Source organism: Pseudophryne corroboree (genome assembly GCF_028390025.1).
Source record: "Pseudophryne corroboree isolate aPseCor3 chromosome 3 unlocalized genomic scaffold, aPseCor3.hap2 SUPER_3_unloc_56, whole genome shotgun sequence".
In the NCBI taxonomy this organism is placed as follows: Eukaryota; Metazoa; Chordata; class Amphibia; order Anura; family Myobatrachidae; genus Pseudophryne; species Pseudophryne corroboree.
In genome coordinates, this window is record NW_026967548.1 from 650531 (window position 1) to 669754 (window position 19224).

Below are 19224 nucleotides of genomic sequence, written 5' to 3' on the forward strand. Positions count from 1 at the left end.
ACAGGCTCTCTGCATCGTGGGAGTGAGGGGGGAGAAGCAGGACCTACTTCTGTGCGTTTAAGGGCTCTGCTTCTTAGGCTACTGGACACCATTAGCTCCAGAGGTTCAGATCACTTGGTGCGCCTAGCTGCTTGTTCCCGGAGCCGCGCCGTCACCCCCCTCACAGAGCCAGAAGAAAGAAGCCGGATGAGTAAAGGAAGATCAGAAGACTTCAGTGACGGCAGAAGATGGCAGTGGGATCCGACGACACGCCTGTCGTTCTTGGGTATGATTCTGGATACAGAATTACGGAGAGTTTTTCTTCCAGTGGAAAAGGCTCTGGAAATACAGAACATGGTAAAACAGATTCTGAAACCGGCAAAAGTGTCAGTTCTTCAATGCACTCGATTGCTGGGGAAGATGGTGGTGGCCTACAAAGCCATTCTGTATGGCAGGTTCCATGCCAGGGGTGTTTCAGTGGGACCTGTTGGACAAGTGGTCCGGGTCTCACCTGGACATGCACCGGAAAATACTCCTATCTTCCAGGACCAGGATCTTCTTTCTGTGGTGGCTGCACAGTTCTCACCTTCTGGAGGGACGCAGGTTCGGGATTCAGGATTGGATCCTGGTGACCACGGATGCAAGTCTCCGAGGCTGGGGAGCAGTCACACAGGGGTGAAACTTTCAGGGAAAATGGTCAAGCCAGGAAGCTTGTCTGCACATAAACATTCTGGAATTAAGGGCCATTTACAACGGCATTCTGCAAGCGGAATATCTTCGCGGTCTGCCCGTCTTGATTCAATCAGACAACATAACAGCAGTGGCGTACGTAAACCGCCAGGGCGGAACAAATTTCAGCCTTATCAATTTTCTTTCAGAAAGAATTGCCCTACCTTCCGGAAGTTCAGACCTTCGTCGGGTGTGCTGCACATACAACCTCCATTTGGGCCCCCAGTGGCACCGTGGGATCTTAATGTGGTGTTGCAGTTCCTGCAATCTCCTTGGTTTGAACCTTTACGTAAGGTTGAGTTAAAATTCCTTACTTGGAAAGTAGTCATGTTGTTGGCCTTGGCGTCATAAAGGTGAGTTTCTGAATTGGCGGCTTTGTCTCACAAAAGCCCCTATTTAATCTTCCATGCTGATAGAGCGGAGTTGAGAACTCATCAGCAATTTCTACCAAAAGTGGTTTCCTCATTTCACGTAAACCAGCCTATTGTGGTGCCAGTGGCTACTGATGCCTTGGCGGAATCGAAGTCTCAATGTGGTCAGAGCTTTGAAAATCTATGTCGCCAGAACGGTGCAGATTAGGAAAACAGAGGCTCTGTTTGTCCTGTGTGCTCACAACAAGATTGGGGCTCCTGCTTCCAAGCAGACTATTGCACGCTGGATCTGTAATACGATTCAGCAGGCTCATTCTACGGCAGGGTTACCGTTACCGAAATCGGTGAAAGCTCATTCTACCAGAAAGGTGGACTCATTCTGGGCGGCTGCCCGAGGGGTTTCGGCATTACAACTTTGGCGAGCTGCTACTTGATCGGGTTCAAACAACTTTGTGAAGTTTTACAAGTTTGATACCCTGGCTGAGGAGGACCTCATGTTTGATCAGTCGGTGCTGCAGAGTCATCTGCACTCTCCCGCCCGTTCTAGAGCATTGGTATAAACCCCATGGTTTTGAAGCATCCCCAGCATCCTTTAGGACGTATGAAAAAATAGGATTTTAATACCTACCGGTTACAGACCTAGTCTCTACAGCTACTGCTGGAAAATCGTAATTTTTACCTTATGTTCCCCCAAAACATAAGAAAACGCATCATCAAATGCAGTCCTTTCGGCCCAATAGATACCGAAGAGGAAGAGGCTCTGCCTTCCTTGCTGCTAGAGGCAGGGAAAGAGGTAAAAGAAACCCAGGCTTCTCTGCCTCCCAAGAACAGAAGTCCTCCCCGGCTTCTGCCAAGTCCACCGCATGACGCTGGGGTTTCCCTGCGGGAGTCCTCGCCGGTTGGGGCACGTCTCAAGCTCTTTAGCCAGGTCTGGGTTTGCTCGGGCCTGGAACCTTGGATTTTAAAAATTGTGTCACAAGGGTACAAACTAAAATTTTAAGACGTTCCCCCTCGCCGATTATTAAAATCAGCCTTGCCAGCTTCTCTGACTGGCAGAGAGGTAGTGTGCGACGCAATACAAAAATTGTGTCAGAACCAGGTCATTATCACGGTTCCCCCTGCGCAACAGGGACAAGGCTTTTATTCCAGTTTATTTGTGGTTCCGAAGCCGGACGGCTCGGTCAGACCGATCCTCAACCTTAACCTAAATTACTTTCTGCAGAAATTCAAGATGGAGTCTCTCAGAGCAGTGATCTCCAGTCTGGAGGAAGGGGACTTTATGGTCTCCTTAGACATAAAGGATGCCTACCTACATGTTCCCATTTATCCTCCTCATCAGGCCTTCCTGCGCTTTGTGGTTCAGGATTGTCATTACCAATTTCAGACGTTGCCATTTGGGCTGTCCACGGCTCAGAGGATTTTTACCCAAGTGATGGCGGAGATGATGATTCTTCTTCGCATGCAAGGTGTCATGATTATCCCATACTTGGACGATCTCCTGATGAAAGCCAGATGCAGGGACAAGTTGTTACAGAACATTGCACTGTCCCTGAAGGTGTTGCAACAACATGGCTGGCTCCTCAACCTGCTGAAATCTCAGTTGATCCCTACGACTCACCTGTCGTCTCTGGGGATGAATCTGGACACAGAACTACAGAGAGTTTTTCTTCCGGAAGAAAAAGCTCTGGAACAAATCTTAAAATCAACCAGAGTGTCGATCCATCAATGCACTCGCTTGCTGGGAAAGATGGTGGCGGCCTACGAGGCCATTCAGTTTGGCAGATTCCATGCCAGAGTATTCCAGTGGGACCTGTTGGACAAGTGGTCCGGTTCCCACCTACACATGCAACGGACGATAGTCCTGTCCTCAAAGACAAGAATATCACTGCTATGGTGGCTGCACAGTTCTCACCTCCTCGAGGGACGCAGGTTCGGTATTCAGGATTGGATTCTAGTGACCACGGATGCAAGTCCCTGGGGTTGGGGTGCAAGGAAGATGGTCAAGTCAGGAGACTTGTCTCCACATAAACGTTCTGGAATTAAGGGCCATTTACAACGGCCTTCTACAAACTGAACGCCTTTTTCAAAGTCGACCCTTCCTCATCCAGTCGGAGAATGTAACAGCAGTAGTTTACATCAACAGCCAGGGCGGAACAAAAAGCAGAGCAGCAATGACAGAAGCCACAAGGATTCTCCGCTGGGTGGAGAAACATCTAAGCGCTCTGTCAGTTATCTTCATTCCAGGAGTGGACAACTGGGAAGCAGACTTCCTCAGTAGACACGATCTCCATCCAGGAGTCTTCACAGAAGTGACAAGTCGCTGGGGTACTCCCCAAGTAGACATGATGGCGTCTCGGCTCAACAAGAAACTCCAAAATGATTGCGCCAGGTCAAGGTACCCTCAAACCATAGCGGTGAGCGCTCTGGTGACACCGTGGGTGTTTCAGTCGGTATGTGTTCCCTCCACTTCCTCTCATTCCGAGAGTGTTAAAAATTATAAGAAGAAGAAAGGTTCCAACGATCCTCATTGTTCCAGATTGGCCAAGGAGGGCTTGGTATCCCGATCTTCAGGATTTACGCATAGGAAATCCCTGGCTGCTTCCTCTACGAGAGGACCTGTTACAGCAGGGGCCGTGTCAGTATCAAGATTTACTGCGGCTACGTTTGACGGCATGGCGGATGAACGCCAGATTCTAGCCCAGAAGGGTATTCCCAGTGAAGTCATTCCCACTCTTATTCAGGATAGAAAGGATGTTACGGCAAAACACGATCACCACATTTGGAGGAAATATATTTCCTGGTGCGAGTCCAAGAAGGCTTATGCGAAAAAATTTTTACTTGGACGTTTTCTCCACTTTTTACAAGCTGGAGTGGATGCGGGCCTTACATTAGGATCCATTAAAGTACAAATTTCTGCATTGTCAGTTTTCTTTCAGAAACAATTGGCCTCACTTCCTGAGGTGCAAACGTTTGTAAAGGGGGTGTTACACATCCAACCACCTTTTGTGCCTCCTGTGGCACCTTGGGACCTTAACGTGATGTTACAGTTCCTTCAATCTCACTGTTTGAACCTTTTTCAAAAGGTGGATTTGAAATTCCTCACTTGGAAAGTGGTCATTTTATTGGCCTTGGCATCTGCACGGCGGGTGTCCGAATTGGCGGCCTAGTCTCACAAGAGCCCTTATTTGATCTTCCATGAAGATAGAGCAGAGTTGAGAACTCGTCAACAGTTTCTGCAGAAGGTGGTTTCTTCTTTTCATATAAACCAACCTAATGTCCGTCTCCCTCGGCACAGTTCCTATAACTGAGGTCTGGAGGAGGGGCATAGAGGGAGGAGCCAGTTCACGCCCTTATTAAAGTCTTAAAGTGCCCATTTCTCCTGCGGATCCTGTCTATACCCCATGGTTCTATTGATGACCCCAGCATCCTCTACGGACTCAGAGAAAAGGATTTACCGGCAGGTATTAAAATCCTATTATTTATAAGTCCGCAAGCAGGACAGCATTTTCTCTTCTTTGGTGTTTTATTATTACAACCATGTCTAGTAATCCCACATGAGCGTCCATGTCACCTCCAGTAATCCCACACGAGCGTCCATGTCTCCTCCAGTAATCCCACATGAGCATCCATGTCACCTCTAGTAATCCCACATGAGCGGCCATGTCTCCTCCAGTAATCCCACATGAGCGGCCATGTCACCTCTAGTAATCCCACATGAGCATCCATGTCACCTCTAGTAATCCCACGAGCATCAGTGTCACCTCCAGTAATCCCCCATGAGCGTCCATGTCACCTCTAGTAATCCCCCATGAGCGTCCATGTCACCTCTAGTAATCCCCCATGAGCATCCATGTCGCCTCTAGTAATCCCACATGAGCGTCCGTGTCACCTCTAGTAATCCCACATGAGCGTCCGTGTCACCTCTAGTAATTCCCCATGAGCGTCCATGTCACCTCTAGTAATCCCCCATGAGCATCCATGTCGCCTCTAGTAATCCCACATGAGCGTCCATGTCACCTCTAGTAATCCCACATGAGCGTCCATGTCACCTCTAGTAATCCCAGATGAGCGTTCAGTGTTGATCAAGCTCCAGTCTAAGCATCCTATCTTTTTTTTTTTTTTAATACACATAAAAATGATTACAGGTAAAACATGTCAGTTATAGAATTATATATTGTATCCTGTAACACCCTGGGTCTTGTCTACTTATTTTATATTTCTCTGACGTCCTAGTGGATGCTGGGAACTCCGTAAGGACCATGGGGAATAGCGGGCTCCGCAGGAGACTGGGCACAACTAAAAGAAAGCTTTAGAACTAACTGGTGTGCACTGGCTCCTCCCCCTATGACCCTCCTCCAGACCTCAGTTAGATCTTTGTGCCCGGCCGAGCTGGATGCACACTAGGGGCTCTCCTGAGCCTCCTAGAAAAGAAATTATAGTTTAGGTTTTTTATTTTCAGTGAGACCTGCTGGCAACAGGCTCACTGCTACGAGGGACTAAGGGGAGAAGAAGCGAACCTGCCTGCTTGCAGCCAGCTTGGGCTTCTTAGGCTACTGGACACCATTAGCTCCAGAGGGATTGAACGCAGGACCCGACCTCGATGTCCGTTCCCGGAGCCGCGCCGCCGTCCCCCTTACAGAGCCAGAAGCAAGAAGGTCCGGAAAATCGGCGGCTGAAGACTTCTGTCTTCTCCAAGGTAGCGCACAGCACTGCAGCTGTGCGCCATTGCTCCTCATGCACACCTCACACTCCGGTCACTGATGGGTGCAGGGCGCTGGGGGGGGGGGCGCCCTGAGCAGCAATAAATAACACCTTGGCTGGCAAATATACACCATATATAGCCCCAGGGGCTATATAGGTGTAAATTAACCCCTGCCAGATTTCCTAAAGTCCGCCGAAAAAGGGGCGGAGCTATCTCCCTCAGCATACCGGCACCATTTTCCCTCACAGTTCCGCTGGAAGGAAGGCTCCCTGGCTCTCCCCTGCAGTCCTGCACTACAGAAAAGGGTAAAAAAGAGAGGGGGGCACATATTTTAGGCGCATTATAGTTATTCTATGCAGCTATAGGGGAAAACACTCTGTATAGGTGTCACCCCAGTGTATATAGTGCTCTGGTGTGTGCTGGCATACTCTCCCTCTGTCTCTCCAAAGGGCTTTGTGGGGTCCTGTCCTCTTTTAGAGCATTCCCTGTGTGTGTGCTGTGTGTCGGTATGGCTGTGTCGACATGTATGAGGAGGAAAATTATGTGGAGGCGGAGCAAATGCCGGTAAATGTGATGTCACCCCCTGCGGGGTCGACACCTGTGTGGATGGACTTATGGAAGGAATTACGGGAAAGTGTCAACTCCTTACATAAAAGGCTTGACGACATGGGACAGCCGGCAACTCAGCTTGTGCCTGTCCAGGCGTCTCAAAGGCCATCAGGGGCTGTAAAACGCCAGTTACCTCAGATGGCAGACACAGACGTTGACACGGATACCGACTCCAGTGTCGACGATGAGGAGACGACTGTAACTTCCAATAGGGCCACACGTTACATGATTGAGGCAATGAAAAATGTATTACACATTACTGATATTACCCCAGGTACCACAAAAAAGGGTATTATGTTTGGTGAGAAAAAACTACCAGTAGTTTTTCCTGCATCTGAGGAATTAAATGAAGTTTGTGAAGAAGCATGGACTTCCCCCGATAAGAAATTAGTAATTTCTAAACGGCTATTGGCAGCGTACCCTTTCCCGCCAGAGGATAGGTCACGTTGGGAAACACCCCCTAGGGTTGATAAAGCGCTCACACGTTTGTCAAAGAAGGTGGCACTACCGTCTCCGGATACGGCCGCCCTTAAAGAGCCTGCTGACAGAAAGCAGGAGACTATCCTAAAGTCTATATACACACACACTGGTGTTATACTACGACCAGCTATAGCCTCAGCATGGATGTGTAGTGCTGCGGTTGCGTGGTCGGATTCCCTGACAGAGAATATTGAGACCCTGGATAGGGACAATATTTTACTGACTTTAGAGCATATAAAAGATGCTCTCTTATACATGCGTGATGCACAGAGGGATATTTGCCGACTGGCATCAAAAGTAAGTGCAATGTCCATTTCCGCTAGACTGGATTATGGACTCGGCAGTGGTCAGGGGATGCCGATTCAAAAAGGCACATGGAGATTTTGCCTTATAAAGGGGTGGAGCTGTTTGGGGAAGGTCTGTCAGACCTCGTTTCCACGGCAACAGCTGGAAAATCAACTTTTCTGCCCCAGGTTACCTCGCAGCAAAAGAAAGCACCGTATTATCAAGCACAGTCCTTTCGGCCCCATAAGGGCAAGAGGCGCCTCTTTTTTGCCAAAAGGCAGAGGTAAGGGAAAAAAGCTGCAGCATACAGCCAGTTCCCAGGACCAGGAGTCCTCCCCCGCTTCCGCCAAGTCCACAGCATGACGATGGGGCTTCACAGGCGGATCTAGGTACGGTGGGGGCACGTCTCAGGAATTTCAGCACACAGTGGGCTCGCTCACAGGTGGATCCCTGGATCCTTCAGGTAGTATCTCAGGGGTACATTCTGGAATTCGAGACGCCTCCCCCACGCCGTTTTCCTAAAATCTGCCTTACCAACAACACTCTCTGACAGAGAGGCGGTGTTACAGGCAATTCACAAGCTGTATTCCCAGCAAGTGATAAACAGGGTACCTCTCCTTCAACAAGGAAAGGGGTATTATTCCACAATGTTTGTGGTACCGGAACCGGACGGTTCGGTGAGACCCATTTTAAATTTAAAATCCTTGAACAAGTATATCAAAAAGTTCAAGTTCAAGATGGAATCGCTCAGAGCGGTTATCTCCAGCCTGGAGGAGGGGGATTACATGGTATCTCTGGACATCAAGGATGCTTACCTGCATGTCCCCATTTACCCTCCTCACCAGGAGTACCTCAGGTTTGTGGTACAGGACTGTCATTACCAGTTCCAGACGCTGCCGTTTGGGTTATCCCGGCACCGAGGGTCTTTACCAAGGTAATGGCCGAAATTATGATTCTCCTTCAAAAGAAAGGGGTTTCAATTATCCCGTACTTGGACGATCTCCTGATAAAGGCGAGGTCCAGGGAGCAGTTGCTGGTGGGGGTAGCACTTTCTCAGGAAGTGCTACAACAGCATGGTTGGATTCTCAACATCCCAAAGTCACAGCTGGTCCCCACGACACGTCTTCTGTTCCTGGGGATGATTCTGGATACAGACCAGAAAAAAGTGTTTCTTCCAGAGGAAAAAAAAAAAAGGGGTTGTCATCTCTAGTAAGAAACCTTCTAAAGCCAGGACAGGTGTCAGCGCATCAATGCACGAAAGTCCTGGGAAAGATGGTAGCTTCGTACGAAGCAATTCCATTCGGCAGATTCCACGCAAGAACCTTACAGTGGGACCTGTTGGACAAGTGGTCCGGATCGCATCTTCAGATGCATCGGCGGATAACCCTGTCGCCAAGGACCAGGGTGTCGCTACTGTGGTGGCTGCAGAGTGCTCATCTTCTAGAGGGCCACAGATTCGGGATACAGGACTGGGTCCTGGTAACTACGGATGCCAGCCTTCGAGGCTGGGGGGCAGTCACACAGGGACGAAATTTCCAGGGACTGTGGTCAAACCAGGAAATTTCACTTCACATAAATATCCTGGAACTAAGGGCCATCTACAACTCCCTAAGCCAGGCAAGACCTCTGCTTCAAAACCAGCCGGTACTGATACAATCAGACAACATCACAGTGGTCGCCCATGTAAACAGACAGGGCGGCACAAGAAGCAGGAGCGCGATGGCAGAAGCGACAAAGATTCTCCGATGGGCGGAAAATCATGTGTCAGCACTGACAGCAGTGTTCATCCCGGGAGTAGACAACTGGGAAGCAGACTTCCTCAGCAGACACGACCTCCACCCGGGAGAATGGGGACTTCATCCGGAAGTTTTCCAAATGATTGTAAACCGTTGGGAACGACCAAAGGTGGACATGATGGCGTCCCGCCTCAACAAAAAACTAGAAAGGTATTGCGCCAGGTCAAGGGACCCTCAGGCGATAGCTGTGGACGCTCTAGTGACACCGTGGGTGTACCAGTCGGTTTATGTGTTCCCTCCTCTGCCTCTCATTCCAAAGGTACTGAGAATTGTGCGAAGGAGCGGAGTAAGAACGATGCTCGTGGTTCCAGATTGTCCAAGAAGAGCTTGGTACCTGGAACTTCAAGAGATGCTCATAGAGGACCCATGGCCTCTACCGCTAAGATGGGACCTGCTCCAGCAGGGGCCCTGTCTATTCCAAGACTTACCGCGGCTGCGTTTGACGGCATGGCGGTTGAACACCGGATCCTGAAGGAAAAGGGTATTCCGGAGGAAGTCATCCCTACCCTGATCAAAGCCAGGAAGGATGTCACGGCAAAACATTATCACCGCATTTGGCGAAAATATGTTGCTTGGTGTGAGGCCAAAAAGGACCCAACGGAGGAGTTTCAACTGGGTCGTTTTCTGCATTTCCTGCAAGCAGGGGTGAATATGGGCCTAAAATTAGGATCCATTAAGGTACAGATTTCGTCTGTCAATTTTCTTCCAAAAAGAATTGGCTTCACTGCCTGAAGTTCAGACATTTGTGAAGTGCGTGCTGCATATTCAGCCCCCTTTTGTGCCTCCAGTGGCACCTTGGGATCTCAATGTGGTTTTGGGGTTCTTGAAATCACATTGGTTCGAGCCACTTAAAACCGTGGATTTGAAATATCTCATGTGGAAAATGGTCATGCTGTTGGCCCTGGCTTCGGCCAGGCGTGTGTCAGAATTGGCGGCTTTATCTTGTAAAAGCCCTTATCTGATTTTCCATACGGATAGGGCAGAGTTGAGGACTCGTCCTCATTTTCTCCTGAAGGTGGTATCAGCTTTTCACTTGAACCAACCTATTGTGGTGCCTGTGGCTACTAGGGACTTGGAGGATGCCAAGTTACTGGACGTGGTCAGGGCCCTGAGAATTTATGTTTCCAGGACGGCTGGAGTCAGGAAAACTGACTCGCTGTTTATCCTGTATGCACCCAACAAGCTGGGTGCTCCTGCTTCAAAGCAGACCATTGCTCGCTGGATTTGTAGCACAATTCAGCTTGCACATTCTGCGGCAGGACTGCCGCATCCTAAATCAGTGAAAGCCCATTCCACGAGGAAGGTGGGCTCATCTTGGGCGGCCGCCCGAGGGGTCTCGGCTTTACAACTTTGCCGAGCCGCGACTTGGTCAGGGTCAAATACTTTTGCAAAGTTTTACAAGTTTGACACCCTGGCTGAAGAGGACCTGGAGTTCGCTCATTCGGTGCTGCAGAGTCACCCGCACTCTCCCCCCCGTTTGGGAGCTTTGGTATAATCCCCATGGTCCTTACGGAGTTCCCAGCATCCACTAGGATGTTAGAGAAAATAAGATTTTACTCACCGGTAAATCTATTTCTCATAGTCCGTAGTGGATGCTGGGCGCCCATCCCAAGTGCGGATTGTCTGCATTACTTGTACATAGTTACTGTTAACTAAAACGGGTTATTGTTGAGAGCAATCTGTTCAGAGGCTCCATTGTTATCATACTGTTAACTGGGTTTAAAATCACGAGTTATACGGTGTGATTGGTGTGGCTGGTATGAGTCTTACCCGGGATTCAAAAATCCTTCCTTATTGTGTCAGCTCTTCCGGGCACAGTATCCTAACTGAGGTCTGGAGGAGGGTCATAGGGGGAGGAGCCAGTGCACACCAGTTAGTTCTAAAGCTTTCTTTTAGTTGTGCCCAGTCTCCTGCGGAGCCGCTATTCCCCATGGTCCTTACGGAGTTCCCAGCATCCACTACGGACTAGGAGAAATAGATTTACCAGTGAGTAAAATCTTATTTTCCATAATGTATTTTATTTCCAGCAGGTGGACACACAAGCAGAAATATCTCAGAAGGACATCTAATGTTATCCCCGGATTGTGACATAAAAGATAATGACAGTAGACAGGATTCTCCAGGAGATAACCCCATTACCCCAATTATACATCCAGCTCTATCAGCTGATCCCTCTGATCCTGGGAAATGTTCTCCTGATCACTCTGATATTGGTGCATCTGTTACAGCTCTGAGAGTAGATACAGAGTTTCCCTGTTCTATAGATACCAAATGTTTTACACAGAACACAAAGCTTATTACCCATCATCCAGCTAAGGCAGGTGAGAGGCCACTGATATGTTCTGAGTGTGGGAAATGTTTTACAAAGAAATCAGCTCTTGTTACACATCAGAGAAGTCACACAGGTGAGAAGCCGTTTTCCTGTTCTGAGTGTGGGAAATGTTTTGCATGCAACTCAAATCTTGCTACACATCAGAGAAATCACACAGGTGAGAAGCCGTTTTCCTGTTCTGAGTGTGGGAAATGTTTTTCATGGAAATCAGATCTTGTTACACATCAGAGAAGTCACACAGGTGAGAAGCCATTTTCATGTTCTGAGTGTGGGAAATGTTTTACACAGAAATCAGCTCTTGTTACACATCAGAGACGTCACACAGGTGAGATGCCGTTTTCCTGTTCTGAGTGTGGGAAATGTTTCGCATTTAAATCATATCTTGTTATACATCAGATAAGTCATACAGGTGAGAAGCCGTATTCCTGTTCTGAGTGTGGGAAATGTTTTGTATGGAAATCAGATCTTGTCACACATCAGAGAAGTCACACAGGTGAGAAGCCATATTCCTGTTCTGAGTGTGGGAAATGTTTTGCATTTAAATCATATCTTGTTCCACATCAGAGAAGTCACACAGGTGAAATGCCGTTTGCCTGTTCTGAGTGTGGGAAATGTTTCGCATTTAAATCAGCTCTTGTTAGACATCAGAGAAGTCACACAGGTGAGAAGCCGTATTCCTGTTCTGAGTGTGGGAAATGTTTTGTACGGAAATCAGATCTTGTCACACATCAGAGAAGTCACACAGGTGAGATGCCGTATTCCTGTTCTGAGTGTGGGAAATGTTTTGCACAGAAATCAAATCTTGTTACACATCAGAGGAGTCACACAGGTGAGAAGCCGTATTCCTGTTCTGAGTGTGGGAAATGTTTTGCACAGAAATCAAATCTTGTTACACATCAGAGAAGTCACACAGGTGAAAAGTCATTTTCATGCTGTGAGAGAAATAAATCCGCTCTTGTTGAACACATTAGACATTACCCAAGTACGGAACCATTTACATCTTCTGGAGTATAATTATCACTGTCATGCAATGTTCCTCAAGGGTGAATCCTATCTCCTATGCTTTATAAAATATACATGCTACCACTGGGTGATATAATCAGACATAATTGCCTGGTCTACCACTGCTATGCTGATTACCTGCTTTTTGCTCCATGTACTGAGAACCTAATACCAATCCTAAATGGTTGTCTAGCTGAGCGCCAGGGGTGGATGATGCCAGTTGGCTGTGACTCAGTCTTTGTGAAACATAATAGAAGCTCACCAACAAAGGACAAGACTACAGCTTTACCAACCATCTGGATTTACGCTTTGGTGTTCAGAATTGAAAATACTGAACATGTGCTGAATCTGTGTGTTGTCCTGGTATGTGGCTGACACTGACATCAGGTATTTGCCACATACAAATCCTCATTCTTCCATCTGTGGACCATAGCCAGAATCAAGCTCTTGATTCCCTCAGAAGTTCATAGACTACTGCAATGCCATCTACCTGGGTCATCCAGCAAAAGAATTACAGAGCTTGCAGCTAGTACAGAATGCAGCAGCCAAGCTGTTACCTAACCCGTTCCTGCCGCATAACACCCATTCTCTACTCCCTCCACCGGCTGCCTGTAAGATGACAAATCTATTTAATTATTGGCTAACTGACCTTCCCAGCCCAACATTACATGGTCCAAGGTACTAGAAGCAGCTCCTGCCTCCTTACTGCCCTGCTTGCTTGCTTCTACAGATGGACTGTTACCAGCAGTACCAAGAATCTCCTGTCATTCATTTAAGGGTTGAACATTTAGCTTTGTAGCCCTGACCATGGAACTCACTGCCTTGCACAGTCCAAGAGGCCTCCACTCTAGAGTCCTTCACAAGCAGACTGATGACTGTTACTCACGCTTTTCATTAATGTACCTCTATTTCTCATACGTCCTAGAGGATGCTGGGGATTCCAAAAGGACCATGGGGTATAGACACATCCGCAGGAGCTTGGACACACTGTAAAGACTTAAACTGGGTGTGAACTGGCTCCTCCCTCTATGCCCCTCCTCCAGACCTCAGTTAGACTTTGTGCCCAGGAGTGTTGGGTCACACACTAGGGGAGCTCTACTGAGTTTCTCTGAAAGACTTTGTTAGGTTTTTTATTTTCAGGGAGACCTGCTGGCTACAGGCTCCCTGCAGCGTGGGACTGAGGGGAGAGAAGCAGGACCTACTTCTGTGAGTTTCAAGGCTCTGCTTCTCGGCTACTGGACACCATTAGCTCCAGAGGGTTCGATCACTTGGTGCGCCTAGCTGCTTGTTCCCGGAGCCACGCCGTCAATCCCCTCACAGAGGCCAGAAGAAAGAAGTCGGGTGAGTATTGGAAGAAAAGAAGACTTCAGACGGCAGAAGACTTCAGTAATGGAAGTACAGTGGTAGTGCTGCTCTTCATGCTCCCACACACCAACGGCACTCACAGGGTGCAGGGCGCTGGGGGGGGGAGCGCCCTGGGCGCATGTTACTGGTCTGCTTAATGTGAACAATTGGCAAAAAAAAAAAGCATTTAGGTGCCGAGGCACCGTGGTTCATCCCCCGCCAGTATACTTGAATTATTTCCCCGACACCGCTTATACGGGTGTAGGGCGCGCGGGGGGGAGCGCCCTGAGCAGCGAGTCAGTTTGAAAATTCTTCCTCGCACTGCCGGGGGCTCCGTATACAGACCCCCGCAGGCGCGTTAGGCCGTGGTCCCCGTCGGCCACCATGGGTACAGGGCGCCGGGAGGTGGTGGCGCCCGGGGCAGCATAGATAGTTAGAGCTCCCGGGCGCCGCACACGGGTACCCACCATGAGAGTGGCGGGTGCGCGATGCGCCGGAACTCCCGCTTCCCGAACGTTGTCTGAGGTGCAGGGCGCGCAGGGGGGGTCCTGAGCAGCATGGTGCTGAGTGTGTGTGTGTATATATGTATGTGTGTGTGTGTATGTATGTGTGTGTGTATATATATATATATGTGTGTGTGTGTGTATGTATATGTGTGTGTGTGTGTGTGTGTATATATATGTATGTGTGTGTGTGTGTGTGTATATGTATGTGTGTGTGTGTGTGTGTGTGTGTGTGTGTATATATATATATATATATATATGTGTCGTTACCCTATATTTAGTACTCGGCCGAGAGGGGCGGAGCTTAGCCTCACACACTGAGTCAGCGCCATTTTTCCCTGCTGTCCCCGCCAAGAACAAACAGTGGGGAACGCAATGTTTGGACTCTGTTGCCCTCCCAGAGGTGTAATCTCCCTGTGTATAGGTTCCCCCGGCTCAATATAGGGTTTTATTTATATTTATATATATATATATATATTTATTTTTGTCGAGCGGGCTTAAGCGCACCGGGAAGGGGCGGAGCTTAGACCTCACAGAGGGGTCAGCGCCATTTTCCAAAGTTCCCCACCGGTACTTGCTGTATACTAAGAAGGAAGGGGGACACAGAGTGTTTTAATGCTGTATGGGTGTCATACAGCATTAGGATTGATAATGGACTCAGAATCCTTATTGTAATACATAAATACACTGTTTCCCTGTTTTATTTACCCACTATTGGTTAGTCGACATGTGTCGACAGGTGTGAGGGCTTTGTCAAAGGCGCCTGTGGGGATAACTGTCGGTTGATTAAGCTCTAGATTGGCCGGGACGAGTTGGTTTCGATGCTCTCAAGGAGTCCGAATATTAATCTCTTCACAACGCGGAGAGAAATCTATGACAGTCAACTCCTGGACGACGCAGAGCCCGGTCGCAAAGGATCAGACACAGGCAGCTAAGTGAAATTTTATTTCTATACTTTGACCTTATTTGCAATGTATGCACTTGAGGGAGTGTGGTAGTCGGGTAAGCTTCCGATAGAATTATCCTGCCCAGAGTGGGTAGGGCTTGCCTATGTTTATTTTTCCTTATAACATTACAGCAGGCTGCCAAGTGACAGCAGGTGGTGTGACCGGAAAAATGCGGAGGAGGTCTCCGGGAGATGCTGGTGGGAGGTATACAGCTGTTTGGTGTGGCCTCTCTTCAGTTAATCTCGGCGGTATCCGCTGATAAGGCTAAATTCGTGAGTTAACTTCTTTCACAACGGTGGATGACGCATTCTTTTGTGGGATGCAGTCGTTTAACCGGTTCGAGACCGTTCTTTTTCCTTTTCTGTGTAGACAGTGGAAGGTGAAAAGGTAAGTGTTCTGCAACCTGGTTAGGTTTGCAGAAGTGGATGTAGTTTCTGTTTCCACTATATACACCACTTGTCGCTGAGTCTATCTGGCTGGTCCCCACTTCGGTGACCACTTGTCCACTAATTTTCAGTTAGTCTAGGAATAGACTACGACATGTGAGTTATTTATAGAAGCCAAAGGGGAACGTTCTGAGTTACGGTTGTTTCCCCTTACTGTTATTTCTAATAGATCTTGCCTCTCCCCTATGGAAGGGGAGGTAACACGCAACGCCTTACAGAGGTGAGTCACGTTCAGGACATTGTCTGGTTGTCCCTGTAAAAAGGTGCATATCCTTGTTTATTTGACGGTTCTTCGGCGCAGAAATGGGCCTGTTGTTCCCAACGACGCAGATGTCAGAAGTGGTTTTCAGAGTGGATACTGACCGGTTAAGGTTTGGTGTTTTCCTGTGGAAAGAGGTCTGAGGGTCCAGAGTTGGATCGACTTTGAGGTGACACCTCATCAATAGGTTCCATTAAGAAGACAGATGGATGCGGCATGAGAGGTTTTTTTTCGGAGAGCAGGTCTAATACCAGAGTGATTTTCATGGGACCAGTTGGAAATGTGGTCCGGGTCTCACCTGCGCATCCACCGGAATATAATCAAAACGGCCAGGACATCGCTCCTGTGGTGTCTGCTCGATTTTTTCCTTCTAGAGGGATAAAGGTTTAGATCTTGGTGTCCGTGCATATAGATCTCCGAAGCTGGGGAGCAGTCCTTTGCAAGGGACGTATTTCCAGAGGATGAGGTCAGGTTGGGAAACTTGTCTGCTGTAAGTTTTGGAATTAAGAGCTATTTTAGACGAACGTGTTCTTCATGCTCTGCCGTGTTAATTCTGCCAGAAGCCTTGTCAGAAATGGCGTAAGTAAGCCGCTAGGGCGGAACAAAAAAAAAAAACACGAAAATGGCAGAAGGTGCGCTGTTTGCAGTTGAGGGGGAAGTCTGGTAAACGCTATGTTAGCAGTCTTCATTCCGGAGGTAAACGACGGAGACATAGATTTCCTTTGCGACATGATATTCAGCCGGGAAAAATACTGTCATTATTGAGAAGCTTTCCCAGACGTGCCAAGTCTTTGTGGAGTGTCGCAATTGGACATGTTGGCGTTTCGCCTCAACGTGAGACCTCGAGGAGAGGGTTCCAGGTTAAGAGACACTCAGGATATAGCAGCGGACATCCTTGTGACACTGTTTTTAGTCGGTCGAGGTGGCCTCTCCGCTTTCACTTTTCTGGCAGTGGTAAGCGTAAGATGATCGATGATCCTCTGAACTCCGGTCTAACCAGAGAGGGTTGGCTATCCAGTTTTCATGGTTTACTCCTAGAAAATTACTGCCCTCTTCCTTTACGTGACGTAATGTTACAACAGGATCATGGCGTGTATCAGGACTTACCGCGGCTGCGTCTAATGGTGGGGCGGTTGAAGGTCGTATCCTAAGCTGAATGGGTGTTCCCAGTGAAGTCGTTTCTTCAATTCTTCCGGCTTGGAAAGAACTCACGGCACAGCGTTACAACCGTTGTTGGAGTAATTATGTGTCTCGGTGTGTATCCAGGAAGGCTCCTATGGAGGACTTTCAGCTAGGTCCTGCTTATCCATACGTTACAAGCCGATGTGAAGGCAAGACTATATTAAGTTTCTTTGCGGAAATTCTCGTTTGGAAAGTGGTCAGGTTTTTTACTTCGACGTCCGCAAGGTGGGTGTCGGAAGTGGTGGTCTTGTCCCACAAGAGCCTTGTTTGATCTTTCAGGTGGATAGAGAGGAATTGAGTACTCGGTTGATATTTCTACCAAGAGGGGTTTCGCAGAAATCAGGCTTTTGTTGATGCAGGGGGTTACTTAGGCATTAGCTAGTTCAAACCCCCTTGCTCTAGCCAGGGTTTTGAGTATGCAAGTCATCTATTTGGCTTAGTTTGGAGTAACAGAGACCCTGTTTATGTGGTATGTTCCCAGCTTACTTTGGGAGACTGCGTTATGCAGTTTGTTACATGCTGAATCTGTGATGCGGTCTGGCATGTTTGTTCTACGGCTGCTTTGCCGTCACCAAAGTCGGTGAAGGTTCCTTCTTTTGGGAAGACGGGATTTTCTTGGGCGAATGCCCGAGGAGTCTCGGCGGTTCAACTTTGCCGAGCGGATTCTTGGTCGGGGTCAAAAGTTTTTGCCATGCTTTACAAATTTGATACCCGGATTGTTGAGGACCTTATGTTTGCTCATTCGGTGCTGCAGAGTCGTCCGCACTCTCCCGCCCGTTTTGGAGCTTTGGTATAAACCCCATGGTCCTTTTGGAATCCCCAGCATCCTCTAGGACGTATGAGAAAATAGGATTTTGGTACCTACTGGTAAATCCTTTTCTCTTGGTCCGTAGAGGATGCTGGGCGCCCGTCCCAGTGCGTACGGTGTCTACAGTTATTGCTTTTTGGTTACACCCTGGTGGTGTGTCTTCTCTATCTGGTGGTTGCTACCGTTGTTCATGACATAGCATGCAGGGTCCTATTTTTGTTTCTGTGGACACACGGGTTGTGTTACATATTCTCTCAGGGTTTTGTTCATGCCGTTGACTGGTATTCTACTGAATGCCACGTTCTACAGTGTGTTTGAGGTCTGAGCTGGTATGACACTCACCGTGTTTATAACAATAAATTCTTTCCTCGAAATTGTCCATCTCTCCTGGGCACAGTTTTCTAACTGAGGTCTGGAGGAGGGGCATAGAGGGAGGAGCCAGTTCACACCCAGTTTAAGTCTTTACAGTGTGCCCAAGCTCCTGCGGATCCGTCTATACCCCATGGTCCTTTTGGAATCCCCAGCAACCTCTACGGACTAAGAGAAAAGGATTTACTGGTAGGTACCAAAATCCTATTTTACTTCCTAAATAATACATCCCAAAGGCTTAGGTCTTTTTTCTGCTGTTTATTTTGTATCTTGTGCTTTGTGTAAATGTGAATGTCTAATACCAGTTTCCACAATCTGTATTGCTGCACGACAATATGGCGGCCATTGGAACGTGTTTTCACTTCTAGTTTGCCTAACTTGTTGCAGACACTCATCTTGATAAGGAGTGTAGAGTGTTTTCTGATACAAGATCCTGTCCATATATACCCTGTACATTATCATGTGCATTAGAGTCACCCGGGTTACATCTGCAGTGGTTTGTTGTATGTTAAATCTATATGGTGCGGATACTCCCCTGTATTTCATAATAAAAGCTTTTGATTGCATCTAATTATTACATTAAAGCTTTTATTTTTTTATTCTGTTTTATATTCCCGTCTGAGTAATTATGCCATAATGTCTAATCTCGGAGTGGACCCCAGAAGATGTAAAGAAACCGTGTAAGTGTTCCATCATTCTGTTTTGTGTAAGCATACAGGTAAGTGATGGCACGGTGGTCATTGACCGTCACATTCAGGTGGTATAATGGAAGTGGACTATCTGGGCTTATTCTAGTCTACTGCAGAAATAAAAAACTCAGCCTTTATCCTGCTTATAAGAATGACAAAGCCCATAAATCAAGCTTGGTAGGACAAGACAGAAGCCACATTAATGGTGGCACATCATATAGGCTGAGGACCCATGCTTCTGGTATATATGGCATAACTCCCTCTTCACCCACAAAAACCTTCCCTTCACCATTCACAATGTCCACCATTGCCCCTTCAGAAGGGACACAACTTTCCTTTGCTTGTTCCACCTCCTCCTTCACAGAGCCCAGGACCACCTCCATGACCATTTC

At 47.9% G+C, this 19224-nt stretch overlaps 1 protein-coding gene across 1 annotated transcript in view; it reads left to right on the forward strand.

Annotated features, from left to right (window-relative positions):
* Positions 1–13215, forward strand: part of LOC134984452 (zinc finger protein OZF-like) — a 176399-nt gene extending 163184 nt beyond the window's left edge. The window contains exon 5 of the mRNA XM_063950029.1: positions 11273–13215. Coding sequence (XP_063806099.1) covers positions 11273–12297 — 1025 coding nt within the window. The 3' untranslated portion in view covers positions 12298–13215. The remainder of the gene's footprint in view (positions 1–11272) is intronic.
* Positions 13216–19224: the final 6009 nt, after the last annotated feature.